The sequence below is a fragment of the Nyctibius grandis genome, chromosome 20, assembly GCF_013368605.1.
Source record: "Nyctibius grandis isolate bNycGra1 chromosome 20, bNycGra1.pri, whole genome shotgun sequence".
NCBI classification, from domain to species: Eukaryota; Metazoa; Chordata; class Aves; order Nyctibiiformes; family Nyctibiidae; genus Nyctibius; species Nyctibius grandis.
In genome coordinates, this window is record NC_090677.1 from 1,742,607 (window position 1) to 1,766,055 (window position 23,449).

The window sequence follows — 23,449 nt, forward strand, 5'->3', positions numbered from 1 at the left end:
GTTCAAACACTTCACATCCAATAGGGCTGGCTGGTGAGCTGGATGGTTCCAGGCGACCCTGGGATGTCTCAGACTGCAAATGCACAATGACTGCAAAATCAAGAAAGCGACAAGCTTACAAAGTTGTAGTTTGTTTCCTCTTTAAGCTGCAGAACTGTACCAAAGGCAGGCACAGCTTCCCTTCCTGCCTGTTCCTCTTATTCATCTGCTCTGTGCAGTCGGAGAAAGAGCTTTCCAAAAACCTTCCTGACAGAAAGGAGCTGTATCATTGATTTGCCAGCTTCAGGAACAATCATTGTAAATGCAGCCTCTGTCCAGGAGGACAAAGGAGAGGCTGGCATAAAAAATGCATGAGTTACTGCTCTGTGAAACTCATAATAATCACCTTTGTTGTTGAGAGAGTTGGGTCACTTATGAGGGTTAAAGATTTTTTCCCTCTTGGGTGTAGAGTATTAATAGAACCTTTTTGCTTACCGGAGGATCTTGATCCTCAGCTGAAACGGTCGTGATAACGGTGCCCTTGACTGCATCAGGAGCAACCATTCCCCTGTAGAGCTTTTTGCTAAATACTGGAGAGTAATCATTCATATCCTGCAAAACACAATTAAGAGTTTAGTTGTGAAGTTCGAACAAAATTACAGACACATTCACAGCCGTTTTTTTCACATTCTACCCATCACTCCTTCCTCATTAGGAAGCCTATTTGCCACTCGTGGTCTCTCTCGGCTCTCAATTCCATTAGCAGCACACAAAACACCAGCATACGAGGGGAAACTGCCAAAGCTTCAAAAAAGATATTCATGTGAGACAGACTGACAGAAGGAAATTCTGCAGAGAAACACGTAGTCTCCCAAGAAAACAAAGCAGAGATTTCCATGACACCTGCTTCTCGAGCAGTGGGCCACAGCAGGGCTTTGCTCATTTTCTAAAATAAATGAGCTGCTGTTGCTTGACAGTGTTTGTTACCCCTAATATGCAATAAATGAATGGAAAATACAATGTCAGATTAGCATCAACACCTCGTGAGAGCTTAGGATGGTGTTCTTCACACTGATATGTACTTCAACGGCTTGAGTTAAGCCCAGTTTCATTGACGTAGTACTGAGTGTATGCACATACATATACTTTCACACCTATATATATGTATATATACATTCACGGGTACCTCCTTGCGTGAAAGACACAAGCTCACCCCAACAGCAGGCTGGGTGGGATTGTGCAAGCTACCACTAAGGCAGATGCAGCAGTCGGATGCACGTGGCTCTCAACGTCCTGGTGCCCCACGCATCAGGAGCCACGAACATTTAGGCCATCAACCAGCACCACAGGTTATTAAAAAGGCATTCATTCAGACTGTCAGAAAAGAATTTTTTGTCCAAATGCTCTCACAGAGAGTTCCAGAAAACTTACCTGTATGTTCCTTTAAATCAATTAAACGTACTTCTCTAAATCACAATCTGTATTCTACTAATAAAACTGATTTTCTTTTTTTCCTCCTTTTTTTTCTACTGAGAACAGATTTACTCAGTTTTGCATACTACTATTTCCATTGTTTTATGCACATGGATAACATAGATTAAATCTTCTGGGTTTTTTTTTTCAGAATAAATAAGCAGCACCATATGCCTTCAGCACACAAGAGCGACTTTACTGATCCACAAATGAAAAGCAAACCTTTTTTCCCCTTAAAGCAGAATGTGTGCCTGAGCTCTGGGGGGATACAGCTGCCCCCCGTCTCTTAGATAACCCCCACACACACAGCTACTCAAAGTTTACACAGTGATGCCTCTACCTGTTGTCACAGCTCTCCATGCCACAATTGCAATATGCTGATGCTGGCTAGCACGCTATATTACACAGTCCTTTAGAACATTCATCCATACCTCATCAGGGGAAACAACAGTAAAAAAAAAATATCTTAAAAAAATGTCTGTTACAAGTCCACATAGTGAATGCCTGCATTTTGTTCTGCTGAAAGGTCTGCAATTCAAGTCTTCAAGGCACTGGAAATGCTTTTTCTCTCATATTCAGATTTTCAAAGAGACAACTGGATCATCCAGAAGTGACTACTGGGCAATTCAAACTAGGAGAGCATTCAAATGAAAACATTCTGGAAAAACATTCAAACTGAAACAGATTAGCGTTTTTGCACGGAATTACAGGCATTGAATCTTATAATTTCAAATTCTTGACCTGTTTGCAAGAAAATAATTTGCCTTATCTGAGAATTTAATACCCAGGACTATTTTACATAAACAATCTTGTTTCTCAGGACTCTTCAAAGTGACACATGCTTGTAAAATAAGCTGTCCTGTGTTCCATTTTGCTCCTAGAAACTCCACTCCAGAGCAATGTATCACTGTAGCAAAGAAACCAACATCACACAGCAAACTTGCACTGTAAGACTCCATCCACAGCCGCTCTACCTCAAAGACAAGACGGGGAATTACTTTATTTGAAGCAGACACAAAGTAGCTATGAATACAGAAATCCTAGGTGTGGGATATTAAAAATAATCTCCAGTGTGACAGGAGAAATGTGATACAATACTGGATGCTTAGGATCACCTCCAGGAAGCAGGTGAAGTTTCTGAAACAACCCTTTATTTCTTCATTTATTTTGATTCCCCCTCTCTCTGTGCACCTGCAAACCCACAGCCACATCTGGTCTTTTTTCTTTGGCTTAGCAGCAGGAGATCCCACTCTGCTGTTTACTCTCTGGAGGGTGAGGAGAATCACCGTGTGATGTTTTTGTTACCTTTTGAATACCTTTATGTGACCGTAGAGCCTGAAAATCTGTGACTTGAGATATTGGAAAGCATAATCCTGTTTAAAGATGACACACTACATTCTCTGCTATGGAAAATGACCAAGGCATCCTACTTAACACACCTATTTTTCAAGGTACGTGGATCAGTACAAAATACACAGCAATACAAAGCAAAGCATAAAGCAGGACACAAAAAGCCTTCCACTTCTCTAACTTATCTTTCCTCTAAGACAAGCTTTATGCACAGTTGTACCTCATAAACCTCAGCTGAGCCAACTGAATAGGTACCAAATGTTTCAGTCATAACTAGACAGAACAGCTCCACGTGCTTTTCTTCCCAGCCCATCTCTTCCTGAATCCTAAAGCAGCCACTGATTTTTTTTATAGCAGAGCTCAAGCTTAAATGTTTCCACTTTTAACAAAATAAAAGTTCCCCATAAGAATCACCCCAGGTCTTCTCATGATGCACCTGCAGGAAGTGCTCTTCAGAGGATAAGACTGTCATTATAGACAGGTGAACAAGTCCCATCGCAAACGTCTACGATGAGTAACTGCTAGAAGCAGAATGGGGATTTTTGCAGGCAGAAGGTTTAACACACAAAACATCAGATGACACAGAAATGGGCTTTTTTTAGTTGCAATGCTTTCCTTAGTCTAGTAAAAGCCTTGGTTCAGAGGTGGTAGGAAGAAACACCTCTTCTGGGCAACTCCTGATAGAGGAAGTAGAGGTTTTGTTAGAGACATGTTGGAGAAATTCATATATTATCATCTCCTTCAACTGGTATAATTTCTCTTTACATGTTATGGGCACCTAAAGGTCATAAAAAGAAACGATTGATTTTCTGGCAAAAAGCACCACGACTGAGGATGGAATACAGTCTAGATCGGATTTTGGCAGAGCACACAAAGCAAGCACACTGTGAATAGCTTAAGAGGTCATGGGCATGATCTGCCCTATCCCACCCCCAAAACCTGTGCCCCCGGAGTCAAGGTCCCCAATCCAATCTTCTTAATTAAAATGGACTTAACAGTGATAGTGTTCAGCATTCCCTGACAGATACAGAGTTTTCAGGCTTTCATCACAGAGGACTTTGGGCAAAAAGATAACATTTATAGAAAGTACTGATCTTCTGTCGGTACTGGAGATACAAGACATAGATATGTTTTTGCACAGCTAAATATTTAAAGATTACTTCAGAGCTGATGGCTTCTGCTTAAAACACCACTAAATCTGACTTTGCGTAGAAATGGATGCAGCATATGAGTGCAAGCCCCTACCACAAGTTAGGAATAGGGGAGTAACCTTCCACAAAGCGATAGTAAGCAGTAGTGTAATCACCTTGTAAATCTGGGGCATAATCCTACACATGCTCTTGTGGCCAAACTGCAGCATCTTACAACCGTTCACAGTTCATTGCTTCAGTCACATAAATCCAGGTCGCTATTAACTATCAGACACACACAAAAAGATGTAAATGGAAAATACAGGTAATGAACTCTCTATACATCTCCCTTCAAAATACTCGGGCTGTATTTTTGACAGTAAGGTAATAGCAGCCACGTATTTATATATAAATACAAACCAGCCTTGTGTCACTGCTCATCTAGCTGCTGATTTATTATATTTTTATACATCTTTGTTTACAAAACAGAGTGGAAGTCAAAGCATAAAATGCCCAAAGCTTTCTCCCTATCATAGATGCTCTGTTATCCAGCACTTTTTGTTGCTCACACTGGGCAGCACGTAAAAGCAGAACAGGACACATGCTTACGTGCTTCCCTTACACAAAGATTAAGAACCAAGCACGAAGGAAGCACAATATGGGAGAGATGCTCAAATCCTGTTGTTCTTGAGTACCCACACTAGTATCTGCGAAAGCAAATGAAGATGTATTAAGAGATTTCTTGATGCCAACTCATTTGCTAACTCATTAGCATGTGAATGATCCCACTTCCTGACCACCTTCCCCACCCTCTGAACAAGACACCTCTCATATACAAGATTTAAAGGGTAGTTATTTAGCAAAAGGTTTGTAGGGAACAAATACTGACCTGTCTGTAAAGATTATGAAAATGCTCAACAAAAAAGTTGGCGAACTGAGATAGTCATCTAGGAATGCCAATGAGGAGAAACAAAGCGTGGGGGAGGAAAGGCATTAAGGAGCAAATCAATATGTAATTTAAAAATCATTAAGACAGTCACTAGCTGTAATGTACTAATACTAAACTAGGTGCTCCCAGACAGGTGGTGACCGCCGACGTGGGAGGGCAGCACACAAGTAGAGCAGAAGAAAAAGACCTGCAGTACAGCGTTCCCAGCACAAAATTAACTTGTAAACTTCAATGGACTTCAGAGACATTAATACATTTTTTGATTTATGGGGACACCAAGAGACCTTTAATGCTTGTACTCCACTAAGTGAAGAATAAAAGCATTTAACAGCTGGGTGAAATAATCCGCTCTTCCTCCTCATTCACTAATCTGGGAAAACACACACAAACTGGATTCAAATGCCTGCCTTCCTCCTTGCACCAGCACTGCCCCTTAACTCCATCTGAGGTGCATCCAGCTCAGGGTGTCCCGGTGTGCAGCGCAGCGCGGACAGCCCAGACCCCCTCCTCGCAGGCAGTGAGGAACCTCATCAGCCACTCTGGCAGATCCTGGAGCCGCCAGGATTTATGTGATGAGCTCAGGACGTGGCTCCTTCTCCCTCCAGTGAACCTCAGCTGCAGCTCGTCACTGTTACCATATTTCAATCACTAAAACGCAGCATTACAATGAGTGACAGACGTGTCTGATTTGAATATTACCACTAACCTAAGGACTTTCTAAAGAATAATGAATTTTTTTGAACATGTGTTTTGGTAGAAATCTTATTTCGTAAGAGAAAAATAAAGAGTAAAAACTTCAGTTCGTTTTTCATCAGCTATCTCCACACAAACAGAAGCAACTCCAGATGACACTCCACTATATTTCATATACATATTTATGTATACATATCTATATCTGCCTCAGGCATAATAATTTGTGCAAATGCCCTTTTATCCTACAAAGGGAACCCTGTTACTACCCTGAGAAAATCGCTGCCTTTAGCCTGCAGTGCTCTAGAGGGCAGTCCTACCAAATGGGAGTGAAGCCTCTCCTCCACACCCATAAAAATCAACATGTTTTACTCTCTCCCAATTTCCTTATGAAAACAGGGTTATACTTTTTTTTTTACATCTAGTCACCAAGGTTTCGGGGTTTTTTGCAGCTTATAAAACTCAGTCTGATTTTTTTATTCCTGGTTTTTGTAAGTTGTGACCTAATTATAATCAAATATTGATTCTTTATTAAAATAGCTGTAATTCCATGACAGCAAAATCAAATTATTAATCTGCCAAGCAGTCCCAGAGGGACAAATTCCTGCCAAAGAACACTAAAATCACTGATTCTGTTGATTTTTCTAGACCACTAAGAGAATCACACTGTTTAGATGATTTTCACCATTACCAGAGTACGTGTGTAGAGGAGCCTACCTGGGGAGCCTGCATTTCAAATGCAATTTTGCACAAAGCTGCCTTTTCTTCTCGCCTCTGTCCTCAACCACTAAGCAGAAAGCCTCTTACCATACAGATCCTAAAAGTCCATGAGGAAATGTTTTACTCTCCTATTTCTGACCTGTTGACAAAAGCACTCATCGAGTTTGTTAGCTTCTTAAATATTGCATTTTCTTGGTTTGCAAATAGTTTCATAAAGCATTTATGTTTTTCCTACCCCTTCAGGACTGTGCTCTTTGATTACACCTGCTGATACCAAGGTTTCTAGTTAACTACACCTAAGTGGAAATCAACATTCCCTCGCTATAAAAAGCGACGTGACTGAACAGCATCTGAGCTAATAAATGCATATCAGGCATTTACAGCTCCTTTTGAATTCTGCTGGCTTTTATCACAAGTGTAATAAGTAGGGGAAAAAAAATGTATTTTTAAAGCGATCCCTCCTTCCACTAACGTTAAATGTACATAATATAATCCCACAAAGGGAGAAAGTAAAAAGGTTTACTTCAAAGCGTAGCATATGTCACACACTAAAATTTTCAAGCCTTCCTCATCTTTTTCTACAAGCACAGATATGTATCTGTAATTTTCTGCTGTCATTTTGGTTTGAACATCTGCCACTTAAGTCTATGTGCACATTACCAGAGCTGGTGGCTTCCCATCTGAGCTGCCTCCAAGTGTTTAATAATCAATCCCCTGCTGTCTGGGGACTTCCAAGGGCACAGTTAACATTCCTCTAGTATATCTGTGAAACTCCCTTCTACAGAAAGGAAAAGAGTGTTTTGGTATCACTGTACTTGAAAATCATTATTCCCCTTGTGCATTCTTTAACCATAGAAAGATGCCACTCATTTAAAAAAAAAAAAACCAACAAAAACCCAAGATATTTTATTACTAAATAAGCAGAATGAAAAAACCCTAAAGGCCACAAGATAACATGGCCCTAAGGGCACCCACAGCCCTTAACAGCCCAGACTGGTCTCACCCGTGCCCCCCAACACGCTGCCCCTGGAGCCCAGCACCCCATTTCAGCCCAGTTGGGGCTCTCAGTCCTGCTCCAGTGATGCCCCAGGATACCATGCTCCAGCCCTGCTTCTGGCCCCATCCCCTTTTGCTCCTGGCTGGACTCCCTGGCCAGAGCCCAGGCCAGGTTCATGCCCTCACCACGGCTGGGGCTGTCGATGGAGCCTGTTGGTCTGCCTGCCCGGCTCTGTCCCCACCGGGACTGCGCCCAGCTGGGGTGGGCACTGCCCACACTGGGCCACCCTCAGCTCCCAGCTCATCCCTCCATGAGAGCAGCCTCGCTCGCACTACTCCCTCACAATAATTTTCAACTTCATCTGTTAACTACCAGTTCATGAAAACAATAGGAAAGTGGGAAATGAACACTTTGTACCAAGCATCCAAGGAGCCACAGATCTCTGACCTCTGCCCCAAGGCCTGATCTTGCCTTTTAATAAAACATTTTTTGTGCCCAAGTGCTTTCATTTGATGCAATTCCTCTGCTCCATGCTAACTGGCAAAAGCCATCTAGTGCCCTCCATTCTTTCTGTCATTTCTCAATTTCTGCAAATCCTCATTTGATTATATTGCTATTACTGAACGTAGCACATTTCCAAAACCTTTCAATATGATGCTAATCAACCGTATTCACAACAGTACAAACGTACAAATTTAATATTAAATATTAAAATCCAAATTTCATACGCTTTCACGTCATAGTGAAGTTAACTGATGGGCTAAAAATAAGTTATAAAGCTCCTCTGAAACAAGGTCTCTGGATTGAAACAACTGAAAATTTGAACTGTGACTTCAGAAAACCATTCTCTCACAGGTGAGTTCATTTGTCTGAAAGAAAATCAAAATGTTATTCAGCTATAATCCCTTTACTAGAAGATTATTGGTTTTTTTTCCTCCTCCCTTAAGTGTCTACCATGCCATGTACACAGCTACAGCAAAATACAACCACAGACCTTTACTTTGAGCCAAGAGTTGACTGATATATATATATATATATATTCATGCAGGCGTGTAAACTGTACCTACTCCTTCACTAAGCAAACACTCATGCAAGCTGAGAGGATACGACCTTACTCTCCAGGCCCCAATAACCACTAACAATCCCCTAAATGACTACTGTAGGCAGTTAATATACTGTCTAGAACTGGGACAACAAACCAGGATCTTCAAGATTTCAAGCAAGCTCTCATCCTTCAGCTAAAAGACTGGAATTATTAACTGAAAGGCGTGATTTGTTGTAATTCACCCAGATAATTCTGTGGCGTGGTTCACAACAACTGAATATTCCACACCCAGGTATATCTGTAGCCTTTCAAATTGATTGCAAAGGGATTAGAAATGAGTAATTGTACAATAGCTTAAAATCACTGAAGTAAACTAATTCTTTTTAAGATATTTTCAATTTTGTTTCCTCTGTAATTCATGCTTTCATTTCATCAGTCAGCTTCTGTAATTTATATGAAGAAGGTGAGCACAGAACAATTTATACTTCCTAATGTATATGATAAAAGTAATGGAAAAAAAATCTACTTATCACTTATCTCATTGATTCCTAGCTTTAAAACTGTTTCTTTTACAAACGCAATAACAAGTTAACTTTATTATCAATAATCATATATGCGATGGAAAACTACTGTGATTATTTCCACTTCAAATCACCTACACAAAAGAGCGCCTTCCAAGTTTTGACTCGTGAAAAATGCAGCTTTCAGCAGGGGGGTGGAAGTGAACTCAGTACACGGCATAATACAGAAATACCTAATTTCACCAGATACTGGAGTACCAAGAACTTGAAGTCCCTTCCACTCTTTATGTAATCTCTTGGCCTCTTAGAATAAACACATACCACCCTTAAAGGTATTCCCCCCTTAAGGTTCATGCATCTCACCAGTACATTCATCCCCCCAAGACACGTACCTGTTTGCAAACAAACCTTTATTTGTGATGCTACATTTTGATTTGCTAAGGTATCATTTCAATTTTATATTTACATTAACTGAAGTAAGCCCCTACTTGAAAACTACTCCTAGCTGTGCCACAAGCATTTGAAATATCCTTTAGATTTTTGTATCAACCACAGTGATTAATTTAGAAGGACTGAGGTTAGAGAATCACACAACGTTGAGTAACTTTGAGCAAGTTCAAAATCTTTGTGATGATGCTGACAAGATGCTGTGACAAACAGCATGAGGTGGCACTTTGAATTTTGTCTTTAACTGGCTGCAGTGCTTCTTTACACAGGGTTCTTTGAAGCTATACAAAACATGGCTTGTTAACATGGTGTAACTGCCTCTTTTTCATATCTAGTGCTCAGCAAGCCCTAAAGTAGCTCATAATATAAATTAAGCGACAATATTCATAGTGGAATATATGAGGTAATAAATGACTAGCAGATGATTGACCAGATAAATTGAGATTGAAAATAAAAATCTGTTTACTGGCACCACAGTCCAACACCATGTCTGTTATTCTATCAATGCCACTAGAAAAGAGGTAAATAAGTTATATTTTGGAGGCAATACAGCTCATTATTTTAACCTTCGTGTAAGTTATGTGCTGCTGCTGTGCTGGACCAGCCTGTTATTCTTTCAATGGGAAATGGTTTTCCTTACATGTTAGAAAGGAAGGATTAACTTCATGGATGTAAATTTATTGAAAAAAAATAACTTAAATTTTATTTTACAAATATTAGAAACTGATGACACGTATTTGACCTTAACTGATTCACTAATGTCTTTTATCTTTCATGTATCCTTCATTACCTGTGTAATTTCTGGCAGAAAATCTTCATTATTACTGTAATTAAATCTCACCATAACATGAAATCCCACCGTAATGAAGCAATGATGTATTACTGCTCACCTGCTCATTAGAAACAAGACTTGAGTGAATTTCTAGTAAATACCTGCAGGAAGAAAAAGCCGTGGCAGCTACACATACACGTGGCTATTCAAACATCTGGTGGAGCAGGGTTTGGACCAAAATGTCCTCCCCTCTCCTAACGACAACCTATGAATCCCTCTTCTGCCATTCGCTCTCTCTCCTACTGATAATTTAAGCATTTTATAGACTAAAGCCACTCACTCCCCAGCACTCCACAGCAGTACAGTAAATGTGCTCTGTGAGAGGAGAGGGTCCTGCTGTAACATTTTATTCCCTTGTCTCCAACACACCTTTATTTTCTTTGCTTTACTGATGGCTCCAATTGTTTGGTTTGAGAGGGTGATTAATCCACAAACATGCAGCTTCTTCTAACCTCCCGCCTTAGAAAAGCAAACAAATTATATTTCTCCTGGTTCTGATTCAAGGTTTAGGCTGTCAGAGAAACAAAGGGAGCTTTCTTGTCTAAGCAGGTTGGAGCTCTGCTCTGCTACGGCATCATTACAACCAAGATCGCGCCATTTGCTTCCAACTTGAATATGAAGGACCGCAAGAACGGTCATGTTGATGAAGGACCATTCAGAGCAATCATGCCAGAGAGAAAGATTTCGCTGTTACACATGGTTGCATGGTTGGTTTGTTTCTTTTACAGTTCCCAAGGAAGGGAAGACTTAGCATAGTGACTAGGAAAGATTCAAATTCACCCCCAGAATAAGTACCGATCAATGCATATAATGCATCATCTAAAGCATACAGAATCAATCAGGTTGGAAGAGCCCTCTGGGATCATCCAGTCCAACCATTGCCCTGACACCACCCTGGCAACTAGACCAGGGCACTAAGTGCCATGTCCAGTCTTGTCTTAAACCCCTCCAGAGATGGGGACTCCACCACCTCCCTGGGCAGCCCCTTCCAATGCCTAATGACCCTTGCTGAGAAGAAATGCTTCCTAATGTCCAACCTGAACCTCCCCTGGCCAAGCTTGAGGCTGTGTCCTCTTGTCCTATCGCTAGTTGCCTGGGAGAAGAGGCCGGCTCTCACTCCACTACAACCTCCCTTCAGGTAGTTGTAGACTGCACTAAGGTCACTTCTGAGCCTCCTCTTCTCCAGGCTAAACACCCCCAGCTCCCTCAGCCGTTCCTCACAGGTCAGACCCTCCAGACCCTTCACCAGCTTGGTCGCCCTCCTCTGGACTCGCTCCAACACCTCAACATCTTTCTTGAAGTGCGGGGCCCAGAACTGGACACCAGTGCCGAGTACAGAGGGACGATCACTTGCCCAGACCGGCTGGCTACACTATTCCTAATAGAGGCCAGGATGCCATTGGCCTTCTTGGCCACCTGGGCACACTGCTGGCTCATGTTTAGCCAGCTGTCGATCAACACCCCCCAGGTCTCTTTCCGCCGCGCCACTTTCTAACCACTCTTCCCCCAGCCTGTACGTTGACTTCTAACTTCTCAAGGGTGTACCTCTCTTGCAAAACTAGTTTGACAGTTGTAGTTTGCGTACTCTCTGATGACAGCAACATGTTTACTGATGTTTATGGGTACAGTCAGTTTTACTAAATCTCGAAATTCATCGTAGGATGTTTATAACAGTCCACTGGGATTAAGGCATGGCAGAAATTATATGAAATATTCGGTAGGCAGTCTCGTAATACAGCATTTGTAGAAACATACAGATCTGCTTTTACTGATTCTTGTTGCTCTCTCACTTTGAATCATCAGCCAGAGATAACGGCTTCATTACACTACACGCTCTACTTGAAAAACTAAAAAGAAAACCTATCTCAGAACACAGAAGGAGGAGAAAAAGCAATTACAACAAGAGAGAGACATGAAGGAATACAAAAATAATGCTGGTAATAATAATAAGAGGAGGACACAGCATAAAATATGCAAGCACCCTACAGCCCCCATGATACAGAAATTCTTATGATATGTATTTAGGAACACATTACTCACTTAACAGCAATATAAACTGGAAAAAGGTTAGTCCTTGTGTTCTTGATTACTGGTCAGATAACAATCATCACTTATTCTGGAGAAACACTTGTGCAATCTCCCACGCCATCCCAAGACAAGATAACTCATTTACTACTTTCAGGTTAAGGTGAAAAGTTACAAAAGCAGCGAGAGGAATCTGAGAACTGAGGAAAAAAGAAAAAAATCTCAAGTCTCTTTGAAGTGATTTGCATCTTTCTGGCAAGAAGAAATCAATGCTGCTTATACGATTCCTCCTCAATAATACTAGAAAGGATGCACTGATTCATTAATTTACCTTTGGCTCTATTCGAAGAGTCATAAGACATCCATACAGTGCAAAGGGCCATCTGGCTGCAGCAGAGACCAGTGACGTGCTTCAATACTGACATGCAGGTAACAGATTAAGTTATTTCTTCTGCACTGAGTATTCTGCTCTGCAATCTGTGTTTTGATCAAGTTCAGGGAAGGTTAATACAAACTCTTTGTAACTTGTCATGCCAAAGGCTCAAAGCGAGCGTCTAAAGAAAATCACTGTGTATATCATCCACCCTCCTCCTAGGCAGAAAGATCAGCGTGGTGATGGGCATACTGCCCTGCTGCTCAGTCAGTTTTATATCACATAAACGATATATGACACCAGGAGATGTTGGCCATACTTGGTTAGCAGAACCCTATTACACAGTAAAAATTACAATGCTTTTGGTTAAGAGCTGGACTGTGAAAAATGACAAATGTCAATGGAGCACCACAAGCCCCAAAGGACTCTGAGACCTCTGTAATACAAATAATGCTCTGAGGATTATAGGGACTGAATCCCTAACGGTTACGTGAATTCCCTGCTTGGACCCACTATTGCCTCAGTGCTTGCTTCTGGTTTTCTCTAGTTCAATTTTGTGTTTTTAAAGACTGCAATCTGCACAACTGTTATGTTAGGGCCTACAGTGTATCTGCACTGGGTTGACTTTCTATTTGGGGTCACAAACATTGTATTTAAATAATTGCTCTAATACCATTCTTCTAAATAAACTGCAAGCACATTTATTGCTAAGAGGAAACAGGCACCTCCAGTTCCTTGCCCCAGAGCAGGAGAAAAAGACAGGCTGTGGGAGGGAACAGCTCCAGAGCCACGGCAGAGAGGTGTACATCCCCACACAGAAGCGCCCTGGCCCTGAGCACAGGCTCTGATTTGGCAGATGGTCCAGCAGAAATCGTGAGTTTTAGAACCCCTTCAGTTCCCTGTGCTGACGTCTTAATTGGTCAACAAGAAATTATAAATGACTGGACTGGCATCAGGCAATACACTGTGCATGAGGCTCTAGACCGCTACATACCACATGTCATTCACGCTGTCATGCATTCAAGACCGACGGCTGGATTCAGTGCCCTGTAAACACCCTTGCTGAGCTCCTGGGAGGAAAGGAGTTCCCTCTGTTGGCTTACCAGGATGGGCTGACATCTGCCCTGTACGAGGCAGACGCTGCCTTGTGGATCCTTCTCATCTCACACAGGGGTAGCACAAGGCTCGGATTGCAATCTCCATCTTCTCCCCTGACCCTGGAGAGTTCATCTATAAGCTCAAATTAAACCATTATAGTCACAAGAGATGTCTGAAATAGAATTAATGACATCTGCCCAACAAAATGAGATAGTAAAAATGTTTTTTCCACAATCCCTCCCCGATTCTCTCAACTGGCACTCAAAATACTACTGTTCTGCCTGTCACTCAAGGCTGGAACCTACACATCATCTACATCTCAGCAATATGTATCATATTTAATTATGGCCACCGATCACACACAGAATCACAGAATCAACCAGGTTGGAAGAGCCCTCTGGGATCCTCGAGTCCAACCATTGCCCTCACACCACCATGGCAACTAGACCAGGGCACTAAGTGCCATGTCCAGGCTTTTCTTAAACCCCTCCAGAGATGGTGACTCCACCACCTCCCTGGGCAGCCCCTTCCAATGCCTAATGACCCTTGCTGAGAAGAAATTCTTCCTAATGTCCAACCTGAACCTCCCCTGGCAAAGCTTGATCCATTGCAAAAGTCAGCCTGTCACTGAGTATGACAATACTTACTTAATTATTCCTTTGATTTATTTTCTTTCTCATTTAAAATATAAGCTGCTTGTCCTAACTTTCAGGCCCTGCTCTGTCCCTAGCCTAACACCTTTTACTGCTGAAATTGTTACTCCTGGCTCCAGCCTCTCACATACTGCCTTTCCAAACAAGTATCATCATGCTCCCTTTTGGTTGCTCATGTGTGGGAAGAGTTTTTACCTGAGAGGTTCATCTATAAACTCAAATGAAACCATTCTTTCAATTCCAGACATCTCTTGTAACCAAGGTTCTAAATTTCTACTTTCTGACATACAACCCATTAAAGACATCTGAGATATTATGACAATGAGATATTAAAAATGTTTTTTCCACAAGCCCTCCCCCATTCTCTCAACTGCCACTCAATACTATTCCCCTTGCCTCTGTTTATCCAGCACCCAGGGCTAAACAATAATCAGTTGTTGTATCATCCAGTCTCCGCTCCCCGACTGCAAAAGGGAATTGGGAAAAGGAGGGAGACTTTTGGGTTGAAATTTAAACAGATTCAATGAAATAAGAAAACCGATATCGATACTAATATAAAAGACACAAAATCATACTTAGCCCATAGAGTGGTGGCAAGTGCCTCCAGGGATAGTAACTGTTCAGAAGGGAGGAGAAGATGAAGTAGGGAGAGGAGAGCAGAGCAAAGAGCCCCCCATCCCCAGCAGCTTTCCAATTTATAGTGCCCCTGAGGTTAATGTTACAGAGCACACCTGTGGGCCAGCCTGGGGCAGCTGCCCTGGGTTTAGCTGCTGATGGCCCTGATCACCAGCCCACAGCTGGCCACACACTGAACCAACATGGAACAGAAAAGGGAGTCTATAATTTTATCCCCACAGAACCAGGGCACTATTTTTTGATCCTACTAATCCCCTCCTTCAGTTCCCTACTCCCACACCACCTCCTTTGACAGTGCACTGAGGCCACCAAGTTGAAGTGTAGCGCTTCCCTATACCCCGTCATTAATGAATACAACACAATCATACAGTTGGGTCAGCCCCACGATGCAGACTACAGCTTTTCTCTGAGTACAGTGCTGTTCGAAAACAAGTACCTTTAAAAAAACCCAACACCACCACCCAAACACTTATCTTTCAAAAATTCACTGTGCTGGGAAAAAGTCTGAGGAAAAAAAAAAGAGGTTTGAGCAATTTCCTCCTTAAAAGTGTGACAGAAAAGGCTCAGGAAATTATGTCAAAAGCTGTTTGAAGTATTTTCTTCGATTGACTTGGAAACTGCTGGGGAAGAGCATGGACTATTAGGAAACAGGTGACCTGCAGAAATTTTGCAGAGGTATTGTTGATGACATTGTAAGGCGGCTTCTAAGCTAATAACCGGAGACATTTACTGTCCCTAAAATAATTCTGAGCTCAGTAGAGACTGACAAACAGAATTACTCAAAATCATGTGGCAATTCACAGCATCTGCAGATACACAGCAAGCTGAACCCAAGACTGATTCATATATGCTAAATACTTTCCGCAGACTTACATTTAAATTGAAGTTACCAGATATGAAGTTCACACTTGTGAGCTACGCTTTTGTTCCTGCTACAATTTTTGCTTCTTAGCTAAAATACGAGTAATTAAACTCTCTTCTCTCCCACAGCTCACAGTTCTTCACTGACAAAGTCAACAAAAATGAAGCAACTGCGCAAAAGGGCTCGACTGACTGGCTCCACAACTGCACCTTTGTAAACGCAAGGAGGCATGATTTAGAGCACCTAAAAAATCCTCCTGGACGTGAGTCCATCGACCAAATTAAGATGGGTAAGTGTTAATGTTTCAGCTACAAACGCTTTTCATTTGTGGATCGTTACCAAACAGAATACCATTATCCCCGTATTACTGGTGAGATAACTGAAACCCAGAGGTGATGCTGTAACTCACTGCATAAGACCATTAAATAAGCCTGTTTCTTTGCAGCTCTGTATTTTCTAGTGGCAGAATCTGAAATACAGGATGTGGTGTGCCACATCAGCACTCAATACGCTCAAATGGTTCATAAATTACAATTTATGAGAGCTTTAACTGAAATGTGATGGTGTCATTGTTGCAAACAATTCCATTAGGTACTTATTTCAACCTTTCAGGGATCCTAAAGGACTAAACATTTAGATATGTGTCAGGTATTCTTGTAGTTCATAAATCCGCGATCCAAGATTTAACTACGTAATTGCATATAGCAAAGTAATTATAGCTGTTATAAAGTGTATGTTTAACTGAACAAGTTGCTGCCAGAAAAAGGCAGTAGTTTCACACACTGCTACTGTGCTCTGGTGTTTCATCAGGACCCCCGTAAGGGTTGAAGAAATATTTAGTAACAAACAGGAGAGAATGCTATCAACTGCCAAGCTACTCCTCTCACCTTTACTCTCACTGTGACAGTAGCGAGGCCAGGAGGCATAGTGCCCTTGCTATCAAAGGCTTCCACAAGAAAGGTGAAGGTTGCTTCTGTGTCAGAGAACGATTCGTAATCCAAGGACTTCAAAAGCGATAACTCGCCCGTATACTTGTTCAGGGCGAAATACGGTAGCGCTTCCTGCGTGCGTATGCGGTAGTTAACATCAGAGCCAAGATCAACATCCTTCGCCTGGAGCGTGCCATACACAAAAAGAAAAATAGTTAAAACCAAACAAAATCCCTTTTCACAGCAAATCCCTACTAGATTTCAAGAACATAAACAAGCAAACTACTGCGAACAACTTTAGCTTCGTTACATTATTCTCGTAGTATTGGATGTACTTAATGCTACTGCACAAACATGAGGAAGACAAATCCACGTAAGGTTATAAAATCCAGAGACACCCGCCACAAAAAATAAGCACAATATTCTGGACAAGAGTCACTGGAAGCTCTCTCTGCTCTTATTCGCTTCCCTGGGCACCTGCTATCAGCAGCTGCCAGGGAGAGGGTGCTGGGCTAAGCAGACATTTGATCTCACCCCCGTATGGCAGCATGGATGTTTGTATTTCATACCAGTATTTAGGCAAAGAATATTAATTTTCAGCAGGACAAGGAGTATTATGCAATTGCTTTAGCTGTGACTTGACATTAGATTTATCTGCAGTCAGGTTCAGAGAAAATCATTCTTGTTGAAATTGTCTCCAGACAGATTCTTCTCATTAAAGGATGTCGACCAAAACATGAGGAGGATATATAGACTGCTTGCGGGAAGTGAATCTCAGCTGTCTTCAGAGATCTGGCTCATCCTCGAACAATTAACTCTCACTTGTCTGAATATCTTCTCTAGTCAGCGAAGAGAAGACAACATCTCCAGGTGTTCACTTCACTTTACTCCAGCTATCTTAGATGATGATCTGTGTATTGGATGAATTGCTTCTGGAAGCAACTATTTATCTCCACTAACTATAATGTGAGGTTAGACATCTAGGTTTGACTTAAGTGACTACATCAGTTGAGATAAAGCTCTCTTTTGCTGCTGATGGAAACAGGTAGAAGCAATACGATGAGCTTTCAGACACAAGTCAAAAGCACTTTAAATGTGTAAAACGATACTGAAGAAATTACAATAGCAGTGTAGGTTTTGTTGTTTCTTTGTTGTTTTTTTTTTTTAATAATTGCTCTTATTTCCAAACAAACTTCAGCTTCAAAGTATTTTATGTACCTGTCTAAAGGTCACGCATTTTTCAGGCTGTTAAGTGTCGTAACTGCCCCCACTCCAGCTTGCAATCTTTTACTGCAGTCTCGCTGACCAGTTAAATAAGAACACGCTTAGTATTGCGGAACACTTACAAAACATCTTCTTCACTCCATGATGCCTTCTTACCTCTATCTGCAGGAAGACGGTGCCTGGTGGTAGGTTTTCTGGCACGAAGACAGTGTAGGAAGCATTAGTAAAAACAGGACTGTTGTCATCAATATCCAGCACCTTGATCGCTAAAGTCAGCGTCGAACGGCGGGGGTCCGCAGCTCCGTCTGTGGCTTCAACTGTAAGTTCATAATAGTCCCTCACTTCTCTGTTCAGTTTAACTGCTGTATAAATGCTGCCATTTGATGTGATTCGGAAAAGGTCGTTGAAGTTTGCCAAACTGTAATGAACTTGACCATTAACACCAGCGTCTGGGTCTGTAGCCTGAAGAAACAGAAACAAGCACCATGTTTTAATGCACATCTTAAAGACAAGGTTTACTGGATCCCAACTGGACTTCAGGAGAAAATACACATTTAGTTGCTCAGCCTTGGACAACTGTCCACATAAGCAGAAGACAACCCAGATGCTTTTAAAGTCAAGCCCTCAAATACTTCTAATGCTGAAGTATCTTCAGCGTTAGGTGATGTCCAAGGGGAATTTTTATTTTACACTGTTCGATTTAGGTGTTTCGTTGCTGCTCAAATCATTATGGAGTACATGGTTAGATGAAAGGTGGATGCAGTCAGCAGACACCTAGAACGGACACATTAGTTAGAAATTTGTCACATTTAATGATATTTTAATCATTGCTCTCTGAAGAAATATTTAACTTTCTATAGTTTATCCTGTTCTTGAAAACCACATTATCACATTTCATCCTTATTCTTCTACACTCAGAAGAGGCAGATCATCGCAACAGAAAACTGTTCAGATTCTGTTCAGTTGCTGTCTTTGTTCTCATGTACAGAACTAAATCACAAATTTCACTATCAGCCAAATAATTCTTGCTCTTACATAACTGCCCTTTTAGGCATGGACAAAATTAATATGTTTTCCCTAGAGCTACCAGGCCCTCAACATAGTCTGAACACTGACCTGTTATTTTTCCTCCTCTTAATTAAATTATGGCATGATGAATAACGTTATGTAAATTAAACAAAGGGCATTCTTTGAGCAAGGTATTTTCATTTATTTGACTTTATAAATGAGGTTACAGACATCTGAGGAGGATCGCAAGAGATTTTCATGTTTTGTTATCAGAACAATTGTCAGGAAATTTCCATGAATGTCTAATTCTGGTGAAGGTATTCACTTTAAGACTTTGTAATGAAACCATTTATCTTCCTAAGAATCAATTAAAAGTTAATTAAAGTTGTTAATAAGAAAAATTTCACTGTACTTTCGCCCTGCACTACATCAATGCGCTAAGCAGTAATGGCTACAACTTCATAACGACCAGTCTAGGGATAACACATCCTTCTAATCGACATCTTTCAACATCTGGTTTATTTGCTTCGTTTACAATCAATTCTATTTCCTCCCTAGAAATAAGTGCTTGGGGGCACAAAGACCTCCCAGGTGAGATACTGGAAAACCATCAGAAAGCTACTCAAGGAGCAAAGTTTCACGTACAGAGTAACAGACACTGAGCCCCACTGAAAGCAAAGCAAAGCATAGGAAATGCAGAGTAAGTTGCAAAGTTGAAAGTATGTTTTTGAATAGACAACTTATTTTTTTAGGAAATTAAACTGAAATTACTCTCAACTATATGGCAGGCTTTGCAATTTGTTTCCTAAAAACAGGAGTATGTATGTTGTAAACTCATTTGTGTACATCCTTGGGCATAAACATCTTTTCCATAGTCTGCAGGACTGATTTGTTTCCATGCAGAGTAGCAGGCAAATCATCATTATTAAATCCATTATAGCACCACCACAACACTGGTGAGAAGTCACCCAAAGACACGTGCAGACGAGCACTAGCCCTGTGCATTTTTGCGTATCTTAGTCCTGTGCTTCCACAGCACAGGGGGAATTCACATTTCAGAAGGCTGCTCTGACCGAATCTCAAACAGAAGTTTGCTGCAGTTTGTCCACTAAAATTTCCACCGTATGGATCCTCTGATTATCTATTAGATTATTGTGAAAAACACTTTAAGAAAATGCTATTATTTTACCACATTAGATCGCTTCTACAGTTTAAGATCTCCAATAATTAACATTTTATCACTACAAACTTGAAAAGAGAGAACATACTCTTATAAATACGAAAGAAAATACTTTAATCTGTTTTCTAAAGGAATCCCATCTCAAGGGCATACAAAAATTAACTCTTCCCACAAGGAAATCATTTCACGGAGCCTCTTGGAGCCTGTGGGCAGCAGCTCCATGGAGAAGTCCTTGAAGGACACGCTGGTGGCATAGTTACTATCTGTTTCTGTTTGCAGCTATTGCTTTGTATGAAAACAGGACTACAAGACATCCCAGTTCCATCCCCGTGCTCTGTCACTGACAAGTACAAGCTGGCATGAATGTTATCACAAGTCTCGACCAGAAGGTAAGGGAGGAGGAGGTCTGCAAAACGAGGAGCTGGGCTTTCAGAAAGTCCTGCTTCAAAAATCAGCCCTGCTTGAACTTATCACTACCCTTAAACCAGAAGCCAGCAACATCCCAATAAATTAGTATGATTTGCTCATTACCTACACTGAGCTGAGTTACCTGGGTATACAGTTACCAGAGGTGGAGAGAATCACAGAATCATTTTGGTTGGAAAGGACCTTCAAGATCATCAAGTCCAACCATTAACCCAGCACTGCCAAGGCCACCACTAACTCATGTCCCTCAGCACCACATCTACATGGCTTTTAAATCTCCCCAGGGATGGTGACTCCACCACTGCCCTGGGCAGCCTGTTACAATGCTTGACCACTCTTTTGGTGAAGAAATTGTCCCTGATCTCCAATCTAAACCTCCCCTGGCACAACTTGAGGCCATTTCCTCTCATCCTATCACTTGTTACCTGGGAGAAGAGACCGACCCCACCTCGCTACACCCTTCTTTCAGGTAGTTGTAGACAGCAATAAGGTCTCCCCTCAGCCTCCTTTTCTCCAGGCTAAACACCTCCAGGTCCCTCAGCCGCTCCTCATCACACTTGTGCTCCAGACCCTTCACCAGCTTTGTTGCCCTTCTCTGGACTCGCTCCAGCACCTCAAGGTCTTGCTTGTACTGAGGGGCCCAGAACTGGACACAGTACTTAAGGTGTGGCCTCACCAGTGCCGAGTACAGGGGGACGATCCTTGCCCTAGTCCTGCTGGCCACACTAGTGCCGATACAAGCCAGGATGCTGGTGGCCTTCTTGGCCACACTGCTGGCTCATGTTCAGCCGGCCATCAACCAACACCCCCAGGTCCTTTTCTACCAGGCACTTTCCAGCCGTTCTTCCCCCAGCCTGTAGCGGTGTGTGGGGTTGTTGTGCCCCAAGTGCAGGACCCGACATCCAGCCTTGTTGAACCTCATACAGCAACCAGTTCCCTTGTCTGTTTTCAGCTATAACAATGAGATACAAATCACAGATATGAGTTTTCTCTGGGCTACACCAACATTTTAATAATTTCTTCTATTAGGTAAGGTCCATTAGCAGTAAAAAAGATCAAGGCAAACACTGAGCACAAAATCAGATTTCTTTCTGTTCCCCACAGGGCAGTCCCTGTCTCCCCATAGCCTGAAATCTCTACACATCTGACCTTGCGTGTATGTGTAGGATACGTGCAGAACACCTTTTTCCCCACTACAATAAGCCAAAGGTGTCAAAGTTGAGGGCAGCACAAGTGATAATCCACATTTCCAAAGACAATCACTCACTCTTCCCCTGCCACAGTGGGATGTCAAGACCAGACAACTGAAGAAAGAACCTACTCATTTCCACCTTGTTCTCCTGCTAGAACACTTTTTTGTCACATCCACCCCTAACCCAAGTCCTCCTTCCCGTCATCCCTCCAGTCAAAGGGAAGGAAAGTATCAGCTCAAGTGCCTGTAGAGGCAGAGCCGGGTAACAAGAGCGAAGGAGCCTGAGGCACTCTCAGCCTTCACATGAGCACTCCTGCAACACCCGAGTTCCCACCCATCATATTACCCCAAAATCTGCCAACACGTTCTGGTGTTTGATCACTTGCAATCACATGTAACGCAGAGTTGGTAAATTTGGATAGGAAACAAAGCTGATTTTGGTACTCTGGGTAAAAGAAAAATTGGGAATTATCCCTCTAAGTGCCCAGAGGTTTTCCACTGTTCTTATTCAAACTGGTTGAAGCAGCCTGTTAGGCAAATTTACTACACCGGTGTTACACAACTGAAGAGCTCATAAATTCACTGAAGTCAATATGGCCTAACCAAAAGGGATTTTGTCAGGATAGAGGAGCCTGCTTTACATAGGTCTAAGGTAATTAATTTTCTTTAAACTGAGAGCATCTGCAGGAGCGTCAATGAGACTTATAAAAAGAAAAGAAACAAAACAATCCCTTGCTGACTGGTTCCTCTTGCCAATGCTGCGAGAGATGCAGAAAGATGAGATGCACGTTTCTACCTCTCCCACCTCATTATGTTTATTCAGAATTAGGAAAAGCACGTTCCTCTGAAGAGTCTCTAGTAACTACTGCTGTTATTCTAGTAACTCCTCAGATCTACATGACTACTCTCATTTCCATTTCTCACAGGGCTAACTTACAAAGTGCTGCTTGATAGAACAAACCTGGAAACCTAGGAATATAAATGAATCATTACTTTATTTCCCAGCAAATACATCCCAGCTTTACTGGAGATACTACAATCTACAAGGTGATAGCGTTTATCTGTTGTGGTAAGTTTGAATTTGCATTACCAACTAACCTTCAACCTTACTAAGAAAACCTCATGGATATACACCAACGGTGTTCCAGAGTAACAAATCATCTTCCTCCGTCTCAAACAGCTTGAAAATACAATTCTGGGAGATGAGAATTACCAAAATATCTCTGGAAGGATCATTAACTCTGAAATATAATGACAAGAGCTTAAATGTCAACAATATTAATTATGTCATTATCGTTCTTTTCAGAAGAAATCTCCTAACATCCCCAACTCTTGCTCACAGTGGGTAACAACAGGATTTAAGCAGGTTAATTGACGGTTTATGCTCAGACTGCTGGAGTTGGAAAGCAGCAAACTAAGGCAGCGTGTTGTTATTCATACCTGTCCATAAAGCAGAGGCAAACATGACGGGTATCCCCTCACTAAAGCTCCAAGCTGAAACACTTCTTAGGGACCACTTTGCCACCAACCCAATTTCCTGCAGACTAAATTTCCCTTCAGGTCATCTTCAGGGACCGAAGTTCCCCATGATCCCAACCCACCCCAGCAAAAGCTCCTCGTCTCTGACAGCCTTTCCTGTATTCCAGCAAACACTGCAGCTCGAGGGAGGGATGGAAATAGTGCTGGAGGCGCAAAGGATGCTGTTGGTGG

At 41.9% G+C, this 23,449-nt stretch overlaps 1 protein-coding gene across 4 annotated transcripts in view; it reads right to left on the bottom strand.

Moving 5' to 3' along the window:
• PCDH15 (protocadherin related 15) overlaps positions 1-23,449 on the bottom strand; it is a 358,337-nt gene that overhangs the window by 110,603 nt on the left and 224,285 nt on the right. For all 4 annotated transcript variants that reach the window (XM_068416522.1, XM_068416519.1, XM_068416520.1 and 1 more), the window contains 3 exons: positions 18,090-18,395; positions 16,668-16,892; positions 475-591 (listed from right to left, as the gene is read on the bottom strand). In XM_068416522.1, the coding sequence (XP_068272623.1) occupies positions 475-591; positions 16,668-16,892; positions 18,090-18,395 (648 nt within the window). The remainder of the gene's footprint in view (positions 1-474; positions 592-16,667; positions 16,893-18,089; positions 18,396-23,449) is intronic.